This window comes from Pteropus vampyrus, unplaced genomic scaffold (assembly GCF_000151845.1).
Source record: "Pteropus vampyrus isolate Shadow unplaced genomic scaffold, Pvam_2.0 Scaffold283, whole genome shotgun sequence".
NCBI classification, from domain to species: domain Eukaryota; kingdom Metazoa; phylum Chordata; class Mammalia; order Chiroptera; family Pteropodidae; genus Pteropus; species Pteropus vampyrus.
Window position 1 is genome coordinate 977,781 of NW_011889064.1, and position 15,603 is coordinate 993,383.

A 15,603-nucleotide genomic window follows, 5' to 3' on the forward strand; every position below is an offset into this window, starting at 1 on the left:
ATGCAGTCAGTTACAGTCCTAAGTACTTGATGTATATAGAAACATCTAGTCCTCACAACAATCCTATGACATAGGTACTATGATTATTCACATTTTTTTATGGAGAAGAAACTAAGGCAAAGCAAAGTTAAATAACTTGTAAGATAACATAACTTCAGAATTGGTGAGTCAAGAATTTGAGTAGAGGTCATCTGAGTGAGGAGTCCTGGCTCGTACACACTACACTACCCTGCTCATCGTTATTGTTGGTGTATGTGTGTGGCTAATACATACTACATTCCTTTCCTCTTTGCTTAACTTATTCTATGTCTCCCTTCTTTTTCTTTCTACGCACTTCTCACCACTAAGCATTTTGAGGCATTGTCCAGGCCTTTTTATTCATTTGGGTGTAGTATATCTTACTAATGAGAGCAAGCTTATGGGTTTGATCTCAGATAAACCCAATGGCAAACCCAGGGGAGAAGTGTTCCCTGGCAATGGCCTACTATATTGACCCCATTCGGTGAAAGGGCACAGTTGGGTAAATATGAGGCCATCACAGAGCCCTCAAATGAATGTGGTTAAGCCCAGACTGCTGAGAGACCAACACACAATCCTCACCACTGGCAGGAGACAGGAAATATATTAAATAATTTATATCAGTCAGTCTTCAAGATACTTTAATATCTCATTAATTTAATATGGATTTATAATTTAAATAACAAAGATATGAACTAGCTCAAACTTGAACCTTTTATAGTTTGTGAAGAATTTTTTATACCAAAATAAATTATTGGTATAAACATGATTTCAGAGAAAAATTATAATCTACTGGAAGACAAACTATTTTTAACCTGCCTCAAGTAATTACAAATTAATACTATAATCTGCTCTTTAAATTAGTTTTTCCTAAGGTTCTCTACTAGGTATCATTTTGCAAAAATAATAGGAAAAGACTGCATTTGACAGCTTAGAAAACTGGTGTTTTGAATTCTTTTCTTCAATGGCATGATTTAATATTTTTATATGTCAAAGGAAACCTTTAAAATTTCTTCAAATCTTTTTTCCTTAAAAAGAAAACTATTGTTGGCAAGAATAAAATAATTCATGTGCCTTGAAAACATTGTCGCATAACTTAGGAACTGGTGGATCTGGGATTTGAACATTGGTGGTCTGACTGCAGCATTCTTATTTTTAAATACCATACTACACTAACTGCTGCTGCTTCTGGTGGTGATGATCGTGGTGGTGGCAATGATGATGATGATGATGATGATGTGTGAGTGTGTGAGTCTGTGAATGTGTGTATATAGTACATACTACATTCCTTTGCTCTTCATTAACTTATTTATTCTGTTTTTCCTTATTTTCTTTCTAGCCCCAGCATTTTGGGGAATTGCCTATGTCAGTCATTTAAGTGTAGGATATCTTACTAATGAGATATTTCTTCTGGGTTTGATCTGGGAAGAACTCACTGGTAAGTCCAGAGGAGAATTATTCCCTGCCTGTGGCCTGCCACATTGACCACATTACACTGGATTGGTCATTTTGGATTCATTTTAATAATTATGAATTTCTAAATCGGAGTAAAGTTAGAAATTTCTATTTAGTTTACCAAACCAGAACGTCGAACATCTAATTTTGAAATATCTTTACTTCTTTTCCCCAATACTGGTCTCTAATTAGGGAGTTTTTAAAGGTTTTAAAGTCTCCTGTTTGTAATCCTGTAGGAAATCATTTCTGCTCTCTTAAGAGGAAACATATATACAAAATAGTAATTTCTAAAAGGAGACCAAAGAACATCTTTTTGAAAGGTTTGTGGGTTTTCCATTCAGATGATGGAGTTTAATAATGTAATGGTCACTGAATTAATCAGATGAAATGTAAAGACAGAGAGTATGTCAAAGGAGCATCTCTGCACTTCCCTCATCAGGCAAGTAAGATGGTATTTTATAGATGAGGGAGCTGAAGGCTTTCAAAGGCAAGTGACACTCCAAAGGTCCAGTAACAGAGTTAGAGATTTTCAGCGCTAGAACAAGGGGTCAAGAATTCTAGTCTCCTTCCTGGAACTGTGTTTTTTTATTACTTCGCTCTCATTAATTGGAAAGAATGGAAACTTAGAGCTATGAAAATTCCACCATTTTTGAGGCATGGTGGTGAGTGGACAGAGTGCTGGATGGGGGCAGGGGTGGTGGTGGTAAGGACACCTGGATCCTATTTCCAGCTATGTCATCTGATCTTGGTAAAGCCACAAAACTCTTTTGAACATCATCTGCTTTATCTGAAAATGAAAGGATTGTATGAGATAAGTGACTTATTTCTCTTGTTACCACATTAACAGACATTAATATTTTTTTTTTAAATTCAGTGCCTTATAAAAATATGAAGGGTAAAATGGGTATTGTGGGGCCAGGGCCCTTGGTTTGCTGGGAATATTCTGGCAGAGCTCTTTGGGATGCCTCCCACACAGAGCATTCTGCTAAATCACTGCCTTAAGTATCAGCATGGTGCAGTGGATGAGCTCTGAGTGTCATGGTCAAAGTCAAAGAGGCACAAGGGCTTTTTACCCCAGCCTGACCCCATTAAACCCACCGGAGTATGACTTTGGCCATATAGAGCAAATGTGTTGGCTCTGAGCCCATCAACATTCTGAGGTTCTTTCTCAACAAGCAGGAGCCAAGCATGAAATGAGATGGATTTTATTTTATGCAGTCTGTATTAGGGATCTGCATAGATCAGGGCATGACATGTGACATGAGAATGCTAAAATGCACACCTGGGGCTCTATAAAACTGATTTCACTTCACTTAGTGATGTAGCTCAAAGAACGCTGAACTGAAAATCAGAAGACTTAACATTCCTGACAAGACAGGTCACCTTGGAAAGTCAGGTAGCATCTTGGGACCTGTTTACTACTTTCTAAAATGAGAATTCTCAGTGGAAAGTTTCTAAGTTTTCGTCTAGTCCTAGCAATCGGAGATTTTCGTAATATTAGAACTTTATGAGACAGGCTATCAGGTTTCTTATGGGTCAAACTACATCCCAGAGACAAATCAAGCAATATTTTTTATATACCAAACCTTGATGGGGCTTCCAGGGCATTAGAGTCTTATGGGCAGGGCTTCTGAATTTGGCTGCCATTTGAAGCTAGGTTTTCTGATTGCATAATTGAGGATAATATGTTTAAAGAAAAACAAAATAGCTGGGGCATCTCTTAATTTTATAGTTAAATCTTTTACCAAGGATTTATACATGGAAGCTTTGAGGTTTTAATTAATATTCAAAATTGACAAAGTGCAGCCAGATCCAAAGGTAGTTGGATTATTTAATGTCTTATAAAAAGTTAAATTGATTAATATCACCACTTGACTTAGTTTATCCCCCGCATATGGAATTCAATCTCCATTGTGTTCCATTGATAATTTGGGTCTCATTAAACATAATCATCACACTTTTACTCACTGAGGCCCCAAATGAGCCAAGTACTCACTTCATGCTAATGTATTAATTTTCTGAATGTTTTGATTGTATAACTTTATGTTATATTTTATATAGTTTTTAAAATTCGCTATTTCATCTCATCATGATAACAGCCTTATCTGATAAACTGGAGGTAAAAACGGTGTTGCCATTTTAAAGAGAAAAAACTGAGGTCCGGGTTCAAGGTCACATGTCTAGAAGTGACCGCACTCTTGATTATTTCATTACCAATGACTAGATGGCTTTTTCTGCTATTCAAAGGGCATCATTGCTCAAGGTGGGTTTATATTTGTAAGCTCCTCACTAATAGCTAAATGTTGGCACATCAGAGGGAATTACTCAGAAAAACACAATGTGAATGATTAATCTAAATAGTGCTAAAGGATAGAAAGGATTAAAGGATACTTTGGAGAAGAATATTTTGTATATTGTCATAAAGTTTTATTAATAATTTCAATAAGTATAAAATATATGAGAAGTATCTAGGTAAAATTAAATGAACCTGTAGAGCTAGAAGAGGTGAACATCCTGGAAAGAGAAAAATTTGTAAGGAAAATCAAAAGGACCTGGAGAAGGAATAACTAGAAAAATTTGACTACAGAGCAATTGCATTATCCATGTAGTCATGTGGTCTCAACTTACACAGCGAATTCAATGCTGTCTCCTTCGATGCTGTCCTCTCACGATGCTATATACTCGGTCCATTCATGCTGCTTACTACTTAAATTATTTTTGGAACTTCTCTTTTATAATTGCCTTCTGAAATGGACACTTTCTTTTGAATATTCTTTATGGTGTTTTAGGTGAAGTCAAAATTGGTCCAAGCCATGTCTAGTTAAAAGGAGGGTACTTCAGCCAGGTAATTTATTTACCTCCCTCCCTCCTTCCTTGCCTCTTTCCCTCTCTCTCTCTCTCTCTCTCTCTCCCATCACCCCTTCTCTCTCTTTCCCCTCTCTCCTTTCCTCCTTTTCCCTCTCCCCCACCTTTCTTTCTTGCTTCTAAAAAAGAGATGAGACTAAATTTTTTTGCATCTCATAAACTTTCTCTAAAGACTTCTAGAAATTATCCTAAGCAATGCAGTATTGTTGTAGTAAAAACATATTTTCCAAGTTAATTATGTTGAGTACTTAAATTCTAGTTATTTGTCTAAAATATTTTGTTTTATACTCTTGTAATTATATTCCCTGAAATGAATTATGTAGAGCTTTGGCTGGTGTGTTGAAGTTGTAAACCGTAGGAGAAGTGACTATTATTATTATCTTCTAACTAGTCATGAGCTTGAGCAAGCATCACTAAGCTGAGAGACGAGGAGCAGTGCAGGGAATGGAGAAGATGCTGTGTGGAGCATTGGGTTGAATTAGGGACGCTACACTTTTACCAGTTGGAAATGTTCAGAGAGAGCAGCCAAGGGAATAAGAGGAGGGAACTTGAAGCCATAGCATATGGTAACTACGCGAAGGAACATATGAGAATGTGTCATATGAGAATAAGGATGGCATGAAAAATAGGACATGGGACTGAGGCTGTGGCTTAAAATGTTATTTCTACTCCCAATTAGCTGTGGAACATTGAGCAAATAATTCACCCTCTCTGTGCTTCAGTTTCCTTATCTATCAAGTTAAAATTGTACAACTAAATGAGCTTAAAATTTCTTCAAAGATTAAAATTGATTTTATATAAGGGATACATGATAAATATCTTCAAATACTTGAAGAACTCTCATGTGAAAGGAGGATTAGACCAAGATCATATACTACATTAGGAGACCAGGATCAAGGGGTGTGCAGGGCAGCAGTAAAATGGCTACGTGAAGGGTAGAGGGTGAAGGGTGGAGTGATAAGCTCCCCCATCAGCGGGAGTATTCAAGAAGAGCCGAGAGAGCCCATTTTATGATGCTGTAGAGGGGAAGCATCAACTGCAAGAAGTGGTGAGCTAGTTCAATGTGAAAGTTTCTTTCAAGTCTGAGATTCCAGGAATCTCTACTCTTTGGTCGTCAGGGCTCTTGGTTGCACTGGTGAAGCTACAGAAGACCAGAAAATGACAGGCTTAAAAACCCCAGGCAGCTCTAGAAGTGAGAAGTGGTCCATGAGAGTTAGGCTCCTGATGCCTCGTCACCTTTACATTGCCTAAAAGATGTGCATCCTAGCAACCTCTTTGCTTAACTGGAAGAATCAAATGTTACCTGGAAGAATCAAAGAAGAGTCTGAATGAGATGACTTGAAAGAGGAACCATTAAGCTGCCTCCTGATGCTTTCTTCTTCTCCCCTTCACTTTAGTACTAAGAAATCATTGCCGGTCACATCTCTGACACCCTTTAGAACCCTCACGGCGATGACAACATACCCATTTTGCTTCTCAGCAGAGACACATCTCGCAGCAGCATCAGGCCAAAGGCTCCAGAGTAGCATGTTACGTGGACACAGAGCTAATCATTATTGATTCCTTGGGCCATCATGGTAAAGGAACATAAATTATCATTAACACAGTTGCGCTAATGTGATTGTAATGGGCACACCTGTGGGAATTCCCAGCGAGGGAATTCTTCAGCAGATCAAAGCATCCAGCAGGGGAATGAGGTGAGGTAGGGCGTCCAGGTGTTGGGGAGGAAGACAATTTCATTGGTCTGACTCTAGTCATTTCCAGAGTTTTTGCAAATTTATGTGCCTGTAGCTAGAGCTCCCTGTGAAACGCCTCTTCCTCGTTTCCCCTCTGTGCCATATTTTTTCTGTTCACCATACATAGTATGATAGCGCTGCATCCCAGTTGCGGTTGGGGAACCAGATCTGTGAGGGCTGGACTCATCTTACAGCTCTTAGAACTATGGGCTGGGCAGGACCTTAAGAGTTCAAAAGCATGTTCATATCTCTGGGAGGTAGGACCTAAGCTCCAGCGTGCCACCTTTCTCAGCAGAAAGTTGTCTTGCTGTGCTCCCACTTTCTTTTTTTGTCTCTACCATCTCCACCCTTTAATCCACCTATTTTCTTTTTGAATAATAATTGTTCAAAAGAAATGAAGGCTTAGTATGCACCAGACCCCATGGCAAGTTACCTCATTGAAGTCTTACAAACCTAATGAAGTAGGTTTCTTTATTACTCCCTTTTTTGTAGCTATGGAAAAAAGTGATGATGTTCAAAAGTCTAAGCAATTTGCTTGAAGTTATAGCTATAGGTTAAATTCAAATTTAGTGCCTTCATTTTAAATTTATGTTATTTTTCATATTATTTCTATTATGTGGAAACTTGGTGACTCTATTGAATAATTAAATGGGAAGTCGAGAGGTACTAAGTTTCATGTGGTATTTGTATATCTATCTACCTGTCTATCTATCTACCTGTCTATCTCCATCCACCTTTCCATCTTCCAAGCTATCTCATTCTTGGCATACCTTCTTCATGCTTTTAACCTTCCTTTAATTTTATCTTTACAGGTATTTGATCAATGTCACTTTTGAGGGGAGAAATCTGTCCTTCAGTGAAGATGGCTACCAGATGCACCCGAAGCTGGTGATAATCCTTCTGAACAAGGAGAGGAAGTGGGAGAGGGTAGGATATGTCTTTGGCAATTCTCGGGCAAACTAGTGGGGTAGGGATATGAAATTTTGCAACACATTAAATGAAAACAATCCATCGGTTTTGGTTTCTGAGCTGGGGAGCAAGAGATCAATACTTTGAGAACACAGAAAAAGCCATTTCTCAAACTTGTATCTTCATTTTCTTGCTATGTTGTTTAATCAAGCAAATATTTTCTTTATGTAGTACCATTTTTATTGGTTATGGTGCTGTCTGAATCATGATTTTGTTTTAATGGAACAATATGTATGTACAATATAACACAATTTGGTGACAAAACTGAATCAGTGGTACAATTTTGAAGCTGTTTCCTACACAGTATACTAGGGAAGCTAATTAATGAGCAGGCAGGTATGGTTTTGCTGTGATTAGACGCTTGCTATGTGCGGCGCTTCTCAGGACCTCTCTCACTGCCAGTTAATCACAGGGTCTGAACTTCTGCTATTAGAAACTAATTTCTGTAGGTGGCCGACCACCGACGTTTAATTCCCAGCTCCTCTGCTCATTGACTTGTCAGTTTAGGACCTTGGACAGATCCCTTAACTACTTGTGCCTCCACTTCCTCATCTGTGAAATGGGAATAATAATAATACTATCAATATCATAGGGTTGTTATGAAGATTAAATATATTAGTATATGTAAAGGACTCACAGAGGTACCTGACACACAGTAAGCACTCGATTGATATTAGCTTTTATTATTATTCCCAATTCCTAGTTAAATACAAATGTTCCTGAGAATAATATCATCACTGGTATTTCTCAGAGTATGTTCTGCAGGGCACTTGTCCTCTGAGACGCTTTGCTGAAAATGTTCCTGCAGATAAATAAGCTTGGGAGATGATACCTACTGTTTCTCATTCTGGGAGATTCTCAGAATACATCAGTATTTGGAAATTCAGAGGTGTCTTACAGCAAAGAAACATCTTTCATTTTAATTTATCATTTCCCAAAATTATTTTATCACGACTCAACCCTTTGATCATGAATTTAATATTCTGTAGAACCTGTTGGAAAACACTGATTTAAGGCAATTTCTACAAACTCCATGGACAAATTGGTTGAAAACAACCTACAAGATGTCAGCATGGCTCTGGAAACCACGCTATATATTTCTAGAGAAAGTAGCCAGGAAAAGCCGCCCAGAGATAAACTCGCAAATTCACAGTCTTGTCACAGAAAGCCCTGGACAGGTAATTATATGGCTGCTCACTTGAGAAACTGGGTGCGTGTGGCTCAGGTAGTGGAACTAGGACCTTGTTCTTCAGATTGAAAGATTTCAGTCTCTCATGTTTTTCCTCATATCAGGGCACAGCTGTAAGGCTTACATTATGCCTCGTATTCTTGATTAAAGTTGCCCTCCCTCCACTGAGTTATCATTTGTTCAGAAATGGTTGTTCCCTGGGCTCCTGCTCTTCTCCCCAATCAAGATGTTTTTCACTGCTGCTGTAGAGACAAAATAATTTAAGAATTGCACTGGGACCCTCATGTATAACAAGCACTTCTGTATATCTCCAGAAGAGGAGTTATTAATAACTGAGACTTTATGCAGGGATCAGAGGATGTCCAGCTGGGGTAGCTTTTGTGCAGCAGACTCATGATTACTGTCTCAAGTATGGGGCATCTCAAACCATCCTTTCTTAAAGAGATACCACACACTGTCACTTGTGCTGACTTCTCTTCCTTAGGCTGAATTTCTGAGGCCTGAGGTGCCCATTCCTTTTCAAAACTAGACTCTTCTCCCTGGAATTTCGATCCCTTCTCTCCTTATCAATTCTACCTTTACTCTAGCTCTTGAATTTATTCCTTACTTTTTATATGATCCAGGATCAATGTGATGTGCCTCCCTGTCCTTGATACCCACCTTTGTCCATTCAAATCAGTCTTGGACGTGGCTGTAGGATGAGTTTCCTGTGGCACAATTCTGACTATATTCTTTCTCTGCCCAAAACCTGCTCAAAGCTTCTGTTGTTTATGGGTTGGGTTTATGAATTAATCTATTCGTGTATCCAAGGCTCTGGTCTACCTTCCAACGCCTGTCTTCTCTTCCTTGTAGTTTCCCATCTCACCAGCAAGCTACATTAAACTCTTCTCCATTCTGACAGTGCCCCTGTACATCTTGATTCCCATACAGCATGTCATGATGTTTCCTTTTCCTGGGATTATTTGTACAATTATACAAATCATAACCATCCTTCGAAACCCAATTAAAATGTCGCTGTCTCCCTCCCTGATCTTTGACTGAGATTTAACCTCTCACACTCTTGTGCCCTGTAGCTTTTGTCCTTACCTCTGTTGAAGCACTCATCACGTCTGCCTGTGTTAGAGTTGTGTGTATGCAAGCTTCTGGAGGACAGGGGCTGTGTCTTTTATCACTGTGGCCTCACAGCAACCTGCAAGAGTGTGTTGCATAGAGCAGTTCAATAAATATGTGTCGAATGAATGAGAACCATTACATAATACAAGAGTCCAAAATGTATCATTAAGAATCCTAGCTTATGCTATTGCCCTTGATACAGTAGCTGGTGTTTGTTTGTTTGTTTGTTTGTTTGTTTGTTTGTTTGTTTTGGTAGGTGGAGTTTGAAGAGATAAAATCTTTATGTAGGTTGAGTTTTTATAGATCAGACTTTAAATGTACTAAGAGAACTTGTTTAAAGAAATTCTATGGTTAATCTTTCTGTAAAGCATTTGGGGAGGGGTTGGAATCATGGAATAGAATATTTTTCTATTGACTTGGTTAAATCAGGGAACACTGCTGAAGAAAGATCTTTAGTATTCACTGAGTTCACAAATTTGGAAGTCCTCGTCACGGCTCACTTGTGGGCAGGGGAGAATGTCAGGGGTCAGGCATGGCTCCAGAGCCTGTCTGAGATGTACAGAAATTTCACTGTGGAAACTTGTACCTTTTCTTCTGCTGTTACTCTGGCCCCCATTCCAGGGCCTTTGTGCATTCACGGGATTCCTATCATCATTCTAGAAGTCTCCTGTGGTCCAGGGAAGATTTAGTGTCTGTGGCCTCCAGAGGGGCAGGCACCAGGGTGAGGATTCCACTGTGAGGAGATGGACACTGGAAAGATGAGCAGGGAAGGAATCTGGATTTGTGGAAGAAACATGGGCTGAGACTGGACTCTTAGCTTCTTAGTCATGCCCCTAAGCTACTGTGTGATCGGCTCTTTTCACTTTACTGGATCTTTCTTTCCTCATGTCCAAAATCATGGCACGAGGTTAAGAAGAATTCTAGGGTCCCTTCCAGCTCTAACTTCTGGGATTACGAACTCATATTGTAAATAAAGAGGAGCTTGGAATGAAAATTGGATGAGAGCTGGAGCACACAAAAGAAACTGGAGTTCATTTTTGAGGACAGTAGCTTCCTGGGAGTATTTGTCATTCTTGTCATTTACATAAATAGCATCTCAGAAGGCCTTCCCTGATGACCCGAGCTAAAGTAGCCACCCAGTCACTCTATCACAACAGTTTAATTTAATTTCTTTCACTATACTTACCGTCTGATGTTTCACTTATTTGCCTGCTGGTTTGTTTATTGCTTGTCTCTTCACACCAGGACGGATGCTTCATGGGAGCAAGGACCTTGTTCACCGCTATAATCCTTACACTTAAGAAAAGTGAACACTCAAAAGATAATTGTTAAATAAATGAAGAATCTGTATGCTTAGGAGAGTTAGAACACTGACTAGCCATTTCACTTCTCCCTGAAAAATCTCCAGTTTAGACAGAGTGGTTTGCCGAAGGATGTGTGAGGGCAGGTACATTTCTCACTTTGGGGTGAGTGCTGTGAGTGCCAGCAAAGGTCTTGGGGGCAGTCTTCAGTGGGGCTCAATTTCCAGGGGAGGCATGCCTAAACAGTTTCAACAAGAAGGTCCTGGAAGACTCATTAAGTTGTTGATGTGAACCTTATGATGGGATTGCACAATATTCCTTCAGGTTTTTAAAAAGTAGTCTCAAAGCTACTGCCTTATAAATGTGGTTCCTTTCAAAAGTCTTAAAGTCAAAGTAGCATAGTCTGTTTCTGGAAATGAGAAAATGAGCCTGGTTCTGGAAATGAGAAAAAGCTGAGTTCAGTTCCCCATGTTGCTGTTTATCAGCCATGTAAACCACGTGACTGATATTACCTGAGTCTGCTTGCATTTTGTAAAATAGGGTCTTATGTAAGGCTGTTGTAAAGATTAAAGGAGATTTCATAGTAAAACACTAGTTAACAGCAGCTGAAACATGGGCAGTATTCAGAAAATGTCAATTAGTAGTCCTTACCCTCCTTGTGTAGTGTTTTAAGGTAATATTTGCACCTGATAAAAAGTCAAAATGGTACCAAGAAAAAAAAAAAAGTCAGATGATAAAAAGAATGTTCTCTTCTCATCTATGATCCTTGGTTTCTCCTGGCCCCTCCCCAGAGCAATTATTATTCTCAATGTTTTATGTGTTTTCTTTGGAACTATTCCAAGCATATATAAATTTTACATATTTACTCGACCTTCTTTTTTTAAAACAAGTGGTACCTGCTTTTGTGAACCTTTAATGGATTCTTCTGTAAGGAGGCATGGTGGGGTGGCTAGAGTAGCAGAGAGATCTCTGGGTCAGAATTATATTCACGGAAATTCAAGTACATCTGTCTGGTTTATGGTAATGTAGAGAAGAACATTTAAAAAGAAATACACACAAGTGCACACACACATACGCATGCATACAGGCATAGCATAGTGAGTTGGAAAGGGTGGGGAATGGTGAAAAATAATTGTGTGCAGAGTGGGTTCTTTTGCAAGCAGGGGACAGCTGCATAAACTTACATTAAAAATAGTCTGGCATAGAGAAGCAGTTCCAATGAGCATTCAGACTTCTGTCTTTATCAGAACCTCTTGTGATTTGCTTCATTGCTACTGCTCTCTGCTCCTATTTAATCGTTCCTAAAATGGGGATAATAAAAATGAAATGCAGTGGGGGTATGTTTTGAGCAGTGACTTCAGGAAATGATGATGGTGCATTTTAAGGCTATAAGATGTAAGCAGGCCTTACAGGGACTGTCTAGGTCACAATTACAGACGGATATGTAGGGTGTGCAGTTCTGCTTGTCTTTTCCCCAAAGAGGCAAGAGGTGTATTTTATAAGCCCACTCTCTCTTCCTTGCCTCCACCTACCAGAAGACGTCCTTCCTTATGTAGATTAAAACATTCTCATTTTGTTTAGGTCACTCTTTGCGCTCCTCAAACCCCAGTATAATTTTAGGCTCGCAATATTCAGAAGACGGCACTAACTCCAGGTATGGATGCTCCATGATACTAGCACCTCAGAACTAGATTGATCATGTTCCAGAATGATCGATTTAGTGATAATACAATACAGGTTGATCACTACTACGGCATAGTCTACTTGAAAGCTGTTGGCTAAGAAAATAAAATAGCCTCTCTGTTCCCTCACATGCAAACACACACACACATACACACACACACACACACATATGTGCTCACACACGCACACTCGCTCAACTGACAGACTTCTCATGAACACAGGAATTACATCTGTTTGGTTTATACTATATATCTCTGCCCAGCACATTCTGAGACTTTACTAAATATGCCAGTAAATATTTGGCAGTGGCCCAAATTCACCTGTACAAAGCGCATTCCACCTGCCAGCCTCAGAGGAGAGGCCAGGGAATACTCACGCCCTCTCCAGGCTCCACACAGTGTGTCTAAGCAGGATGTACAGAAGCGCCTCATGTCAGGGGGGCTGGCCCTGGATCCTCTGACACCACCATTCTGACACGCTATTTTTGCTGACTTTGAACCGATTACTAATACGCATCATTGGATTAAAGGATTAGAAAACAGGATCCGTGGAGAAAGGCCGTGGGAATTGGGGTTGTTAAGGGGAAGAAGAAAAGGCAATGAGGTGATGACTTACTCTCTTTAAATGTATGAAGAATTATCATTCCAAGTGTTGAGATCAGCTGTTCACTTTCTCCTCTGAGACCGAGCCAGAGTAAGTGGGCTTAAGATCAAGCAGAGAGAATTTATATTAGCTATAGGGAGAATTTCTTAATAGAGAGAGAAGTGTTGAGGAACCAGAGCTGTTAACAAAACCAGGGGTTGACTTTGGAAGTCCTAAAAATCGACTTTGTCTTCATGTCGCTTTGTAATGTACGACCCTACCCAAACAACACTACGTGAGCTACATGACATTGAGACAGTTTTCCTTCCTCTCTTCTCTTCCTCCTTTCTTTCCCCTCTTTTCCCTTCCCTGCTTTCCAACACACAATTATTGAGCTCCTACCACAAACCAAGCATTGTCCCCACCAGATCAGTATTGTAGTTTTCCCAGTGTATGGGATGGGCGGAAGTACATTGCAAGGAAAAAGGTGCTTATTGTGACGCTTTTCTATAACCTAAGTTGTATTATATGACATGGAATAATAATTGGGGGATCTTTCATGTTGCATGGTTAGTGAAGACTCTGCTAATATATATTTTGATTATGGCAATGGCTTGCAGACAGGGCCACTGGATTGCATGTTTCTGGCTGTTTTTTGAGCTGTGCTTATCATACTCTCACATCCAGTGTTTCTTCCTTCTTGTTCCCTGAGCTCCAAGAGCTATGGCCTACCCTCTTTGCCTACACCTGTTTCTGGGGTTCCAGAAAGAGACCACTGGGGGCCAACCTCTGGGAGTAGGAAGTGTGCCCTTAACCCCCAAATTCTCAACACTGCTGTTAGACTTAACCCACAAAGTGAAGCTGCTACCCTCCTGTATGTTTGTAACATAATTCGAAGAGAAGAGCAAGATGTATTGGGGGAATAGACTTCAGAAACGTCATTTCAGAAAGGCTGGTTGTCTCCATGTGCTTGTCATCGGCCACTGAATGAAAAGGATAAAGCAAGAAGACAATTTTGATTGGCTTTACTCTTGCCATTGCTGGGCAGAAAAAGCAGAATTGAACTCAGAGATAGAAGCTGGCTTAACCTTGGCTTAAGGAAACACAGTAAAGAGGAAAAGTGTCCCCAAAGCCATGAAATGGCTTTCATCCATCTTGTTTAATTTTATTGAGATTTTTATTCCACAAAAGTTTTCTGTGGTTGGCTCCTGAGTCCTCTACTATCTTTCTGATTCCTAGGTTATAATGTTATTCCAGTAGTGGTATTGAAAGAAATAGGTTAGAGGCCTCTTGTCTTTATATACAGGTTAAAACAGCATTTGTGATTTTCTTCTTATAAAGATAGTTGATGCTTATTAAAGACATTATGAGAGATAAAATAAAATTTACCTATATACACTCCTACAAAGAATTGGCATTTATATTTATTCTATTTCTTACTGATGCTTTTTTTTTCTATGCATGTTGTATTTATGTGTATATGTTATAACACAATACAATGCGATACAATAGAATTGGGAACATAATATATGAACAGTTTGCAATCTACTTTTTTCTCTTACTGTGATATAGTAGACATTTTCCAATTTTATTAATACTATCCAAAAGCATGAAACTTAATGCCTGCCTAATAGTCCATTCAAGGATATATCATGCTTCTTTAAACTGACCCCTCATGATTAGACACTTATATGTATGTTAACTAGAGACTCTGGTTCTCATGTGAAAATAATTTCACATGAGGTTTTGATAGTCCAACTTTGATGCTGTAAGACTGCTTTTCAAGGTAACATGGCTTGGCCATATTTTTTGTTATCTAATGTCCCTAAATATTAAAAATGACAGCCCTTAATTTGAGAATTGCTTGAGTTATATTAATTCACTGATAGTCAGTGGGCACACATGTGGTTGGTGTGGAAAGCTCTTTTGTGATTCCTGGTCTGATTTTCTCTTTTTGATCTTCTGATAGAGCGTGCTGTCCTCTGACTTTGCTGATAACAATAATTTTTACCTTTGGTAGTTACATCATGCAGAGAATGGGGCTGGCCATGCATTCAGAGTCTCTCTGCAGTTTTCTTCATACCGGGACCATTTTCATGAGGGTTTGAGGCTGGTAAAATTCAGGTCCATGTTCTCGGGGAACTAGTTTGGCTCACACTTGGTGTGACATCCTTTCTAGTGCTATTTCTATACTCTCGGCCACAAATAACCCAGGAAGAAGGGAGAGCAAGCCCCTTCTTTTGCCAATGAGGACAGCACCTGGCTAATTCACATACCCAGAGGCTGAGATGCCTCAAGATTGACAAGGTGATGGGGCCTTTATGGCAGGGTACTACTCTTTTCATACCTTTATGAGTTTCCCACTAAACAAGCTACGTTTTACATATATTAATAGCATATTGACTTTATCTGAGGTCTAAAGTTTTACATTAAAGCTATAATATCTGTATGTCCTTCACATACAATCGAGCCTCTATAGACCTAGCACCAGGAGATCTTCTGCTGTGAGTTTTTCCTCTGCTGTGATGATGGATTTATACTAGTCCACGCACAATCTCTTTCTTCATAGTATCTATTTATGAGAGCTAGTCGGGTTCAGGGTAAAAGTAATTCGTGTACACAAGAAGAGAGACCTTGACCTTGGCATGTTAACTCTGCTACTCAACCTGCAGTACAAAGATTTGAAAAGAAG

General features: G+C 39.4%; 1 protein-coding gene across 1 annotated transcript in view; it reads left to right on the plus strand.

Moving 5' to 3' along the window:
• The window catches only part of GRIN2B (glutamate ionotropic receptor NMDA type subunit 2B), a 409,687-nt gene that overhangs the window by 295,079 nt on the left and 99,005 nt on the right, over positions 1-15,603 (plus strand). Inside the window, exon 4 of the mRNA XM_011375988.1 lies at positions 6,887-7,001. Within this exon, the coding sequence (XP_011374290.1) occupies positions 6,887-7,001 (115 nt within the window). The remainder of the gene's footprint in view (positions 1-6,886; positions 7,002-15,603) is intronic.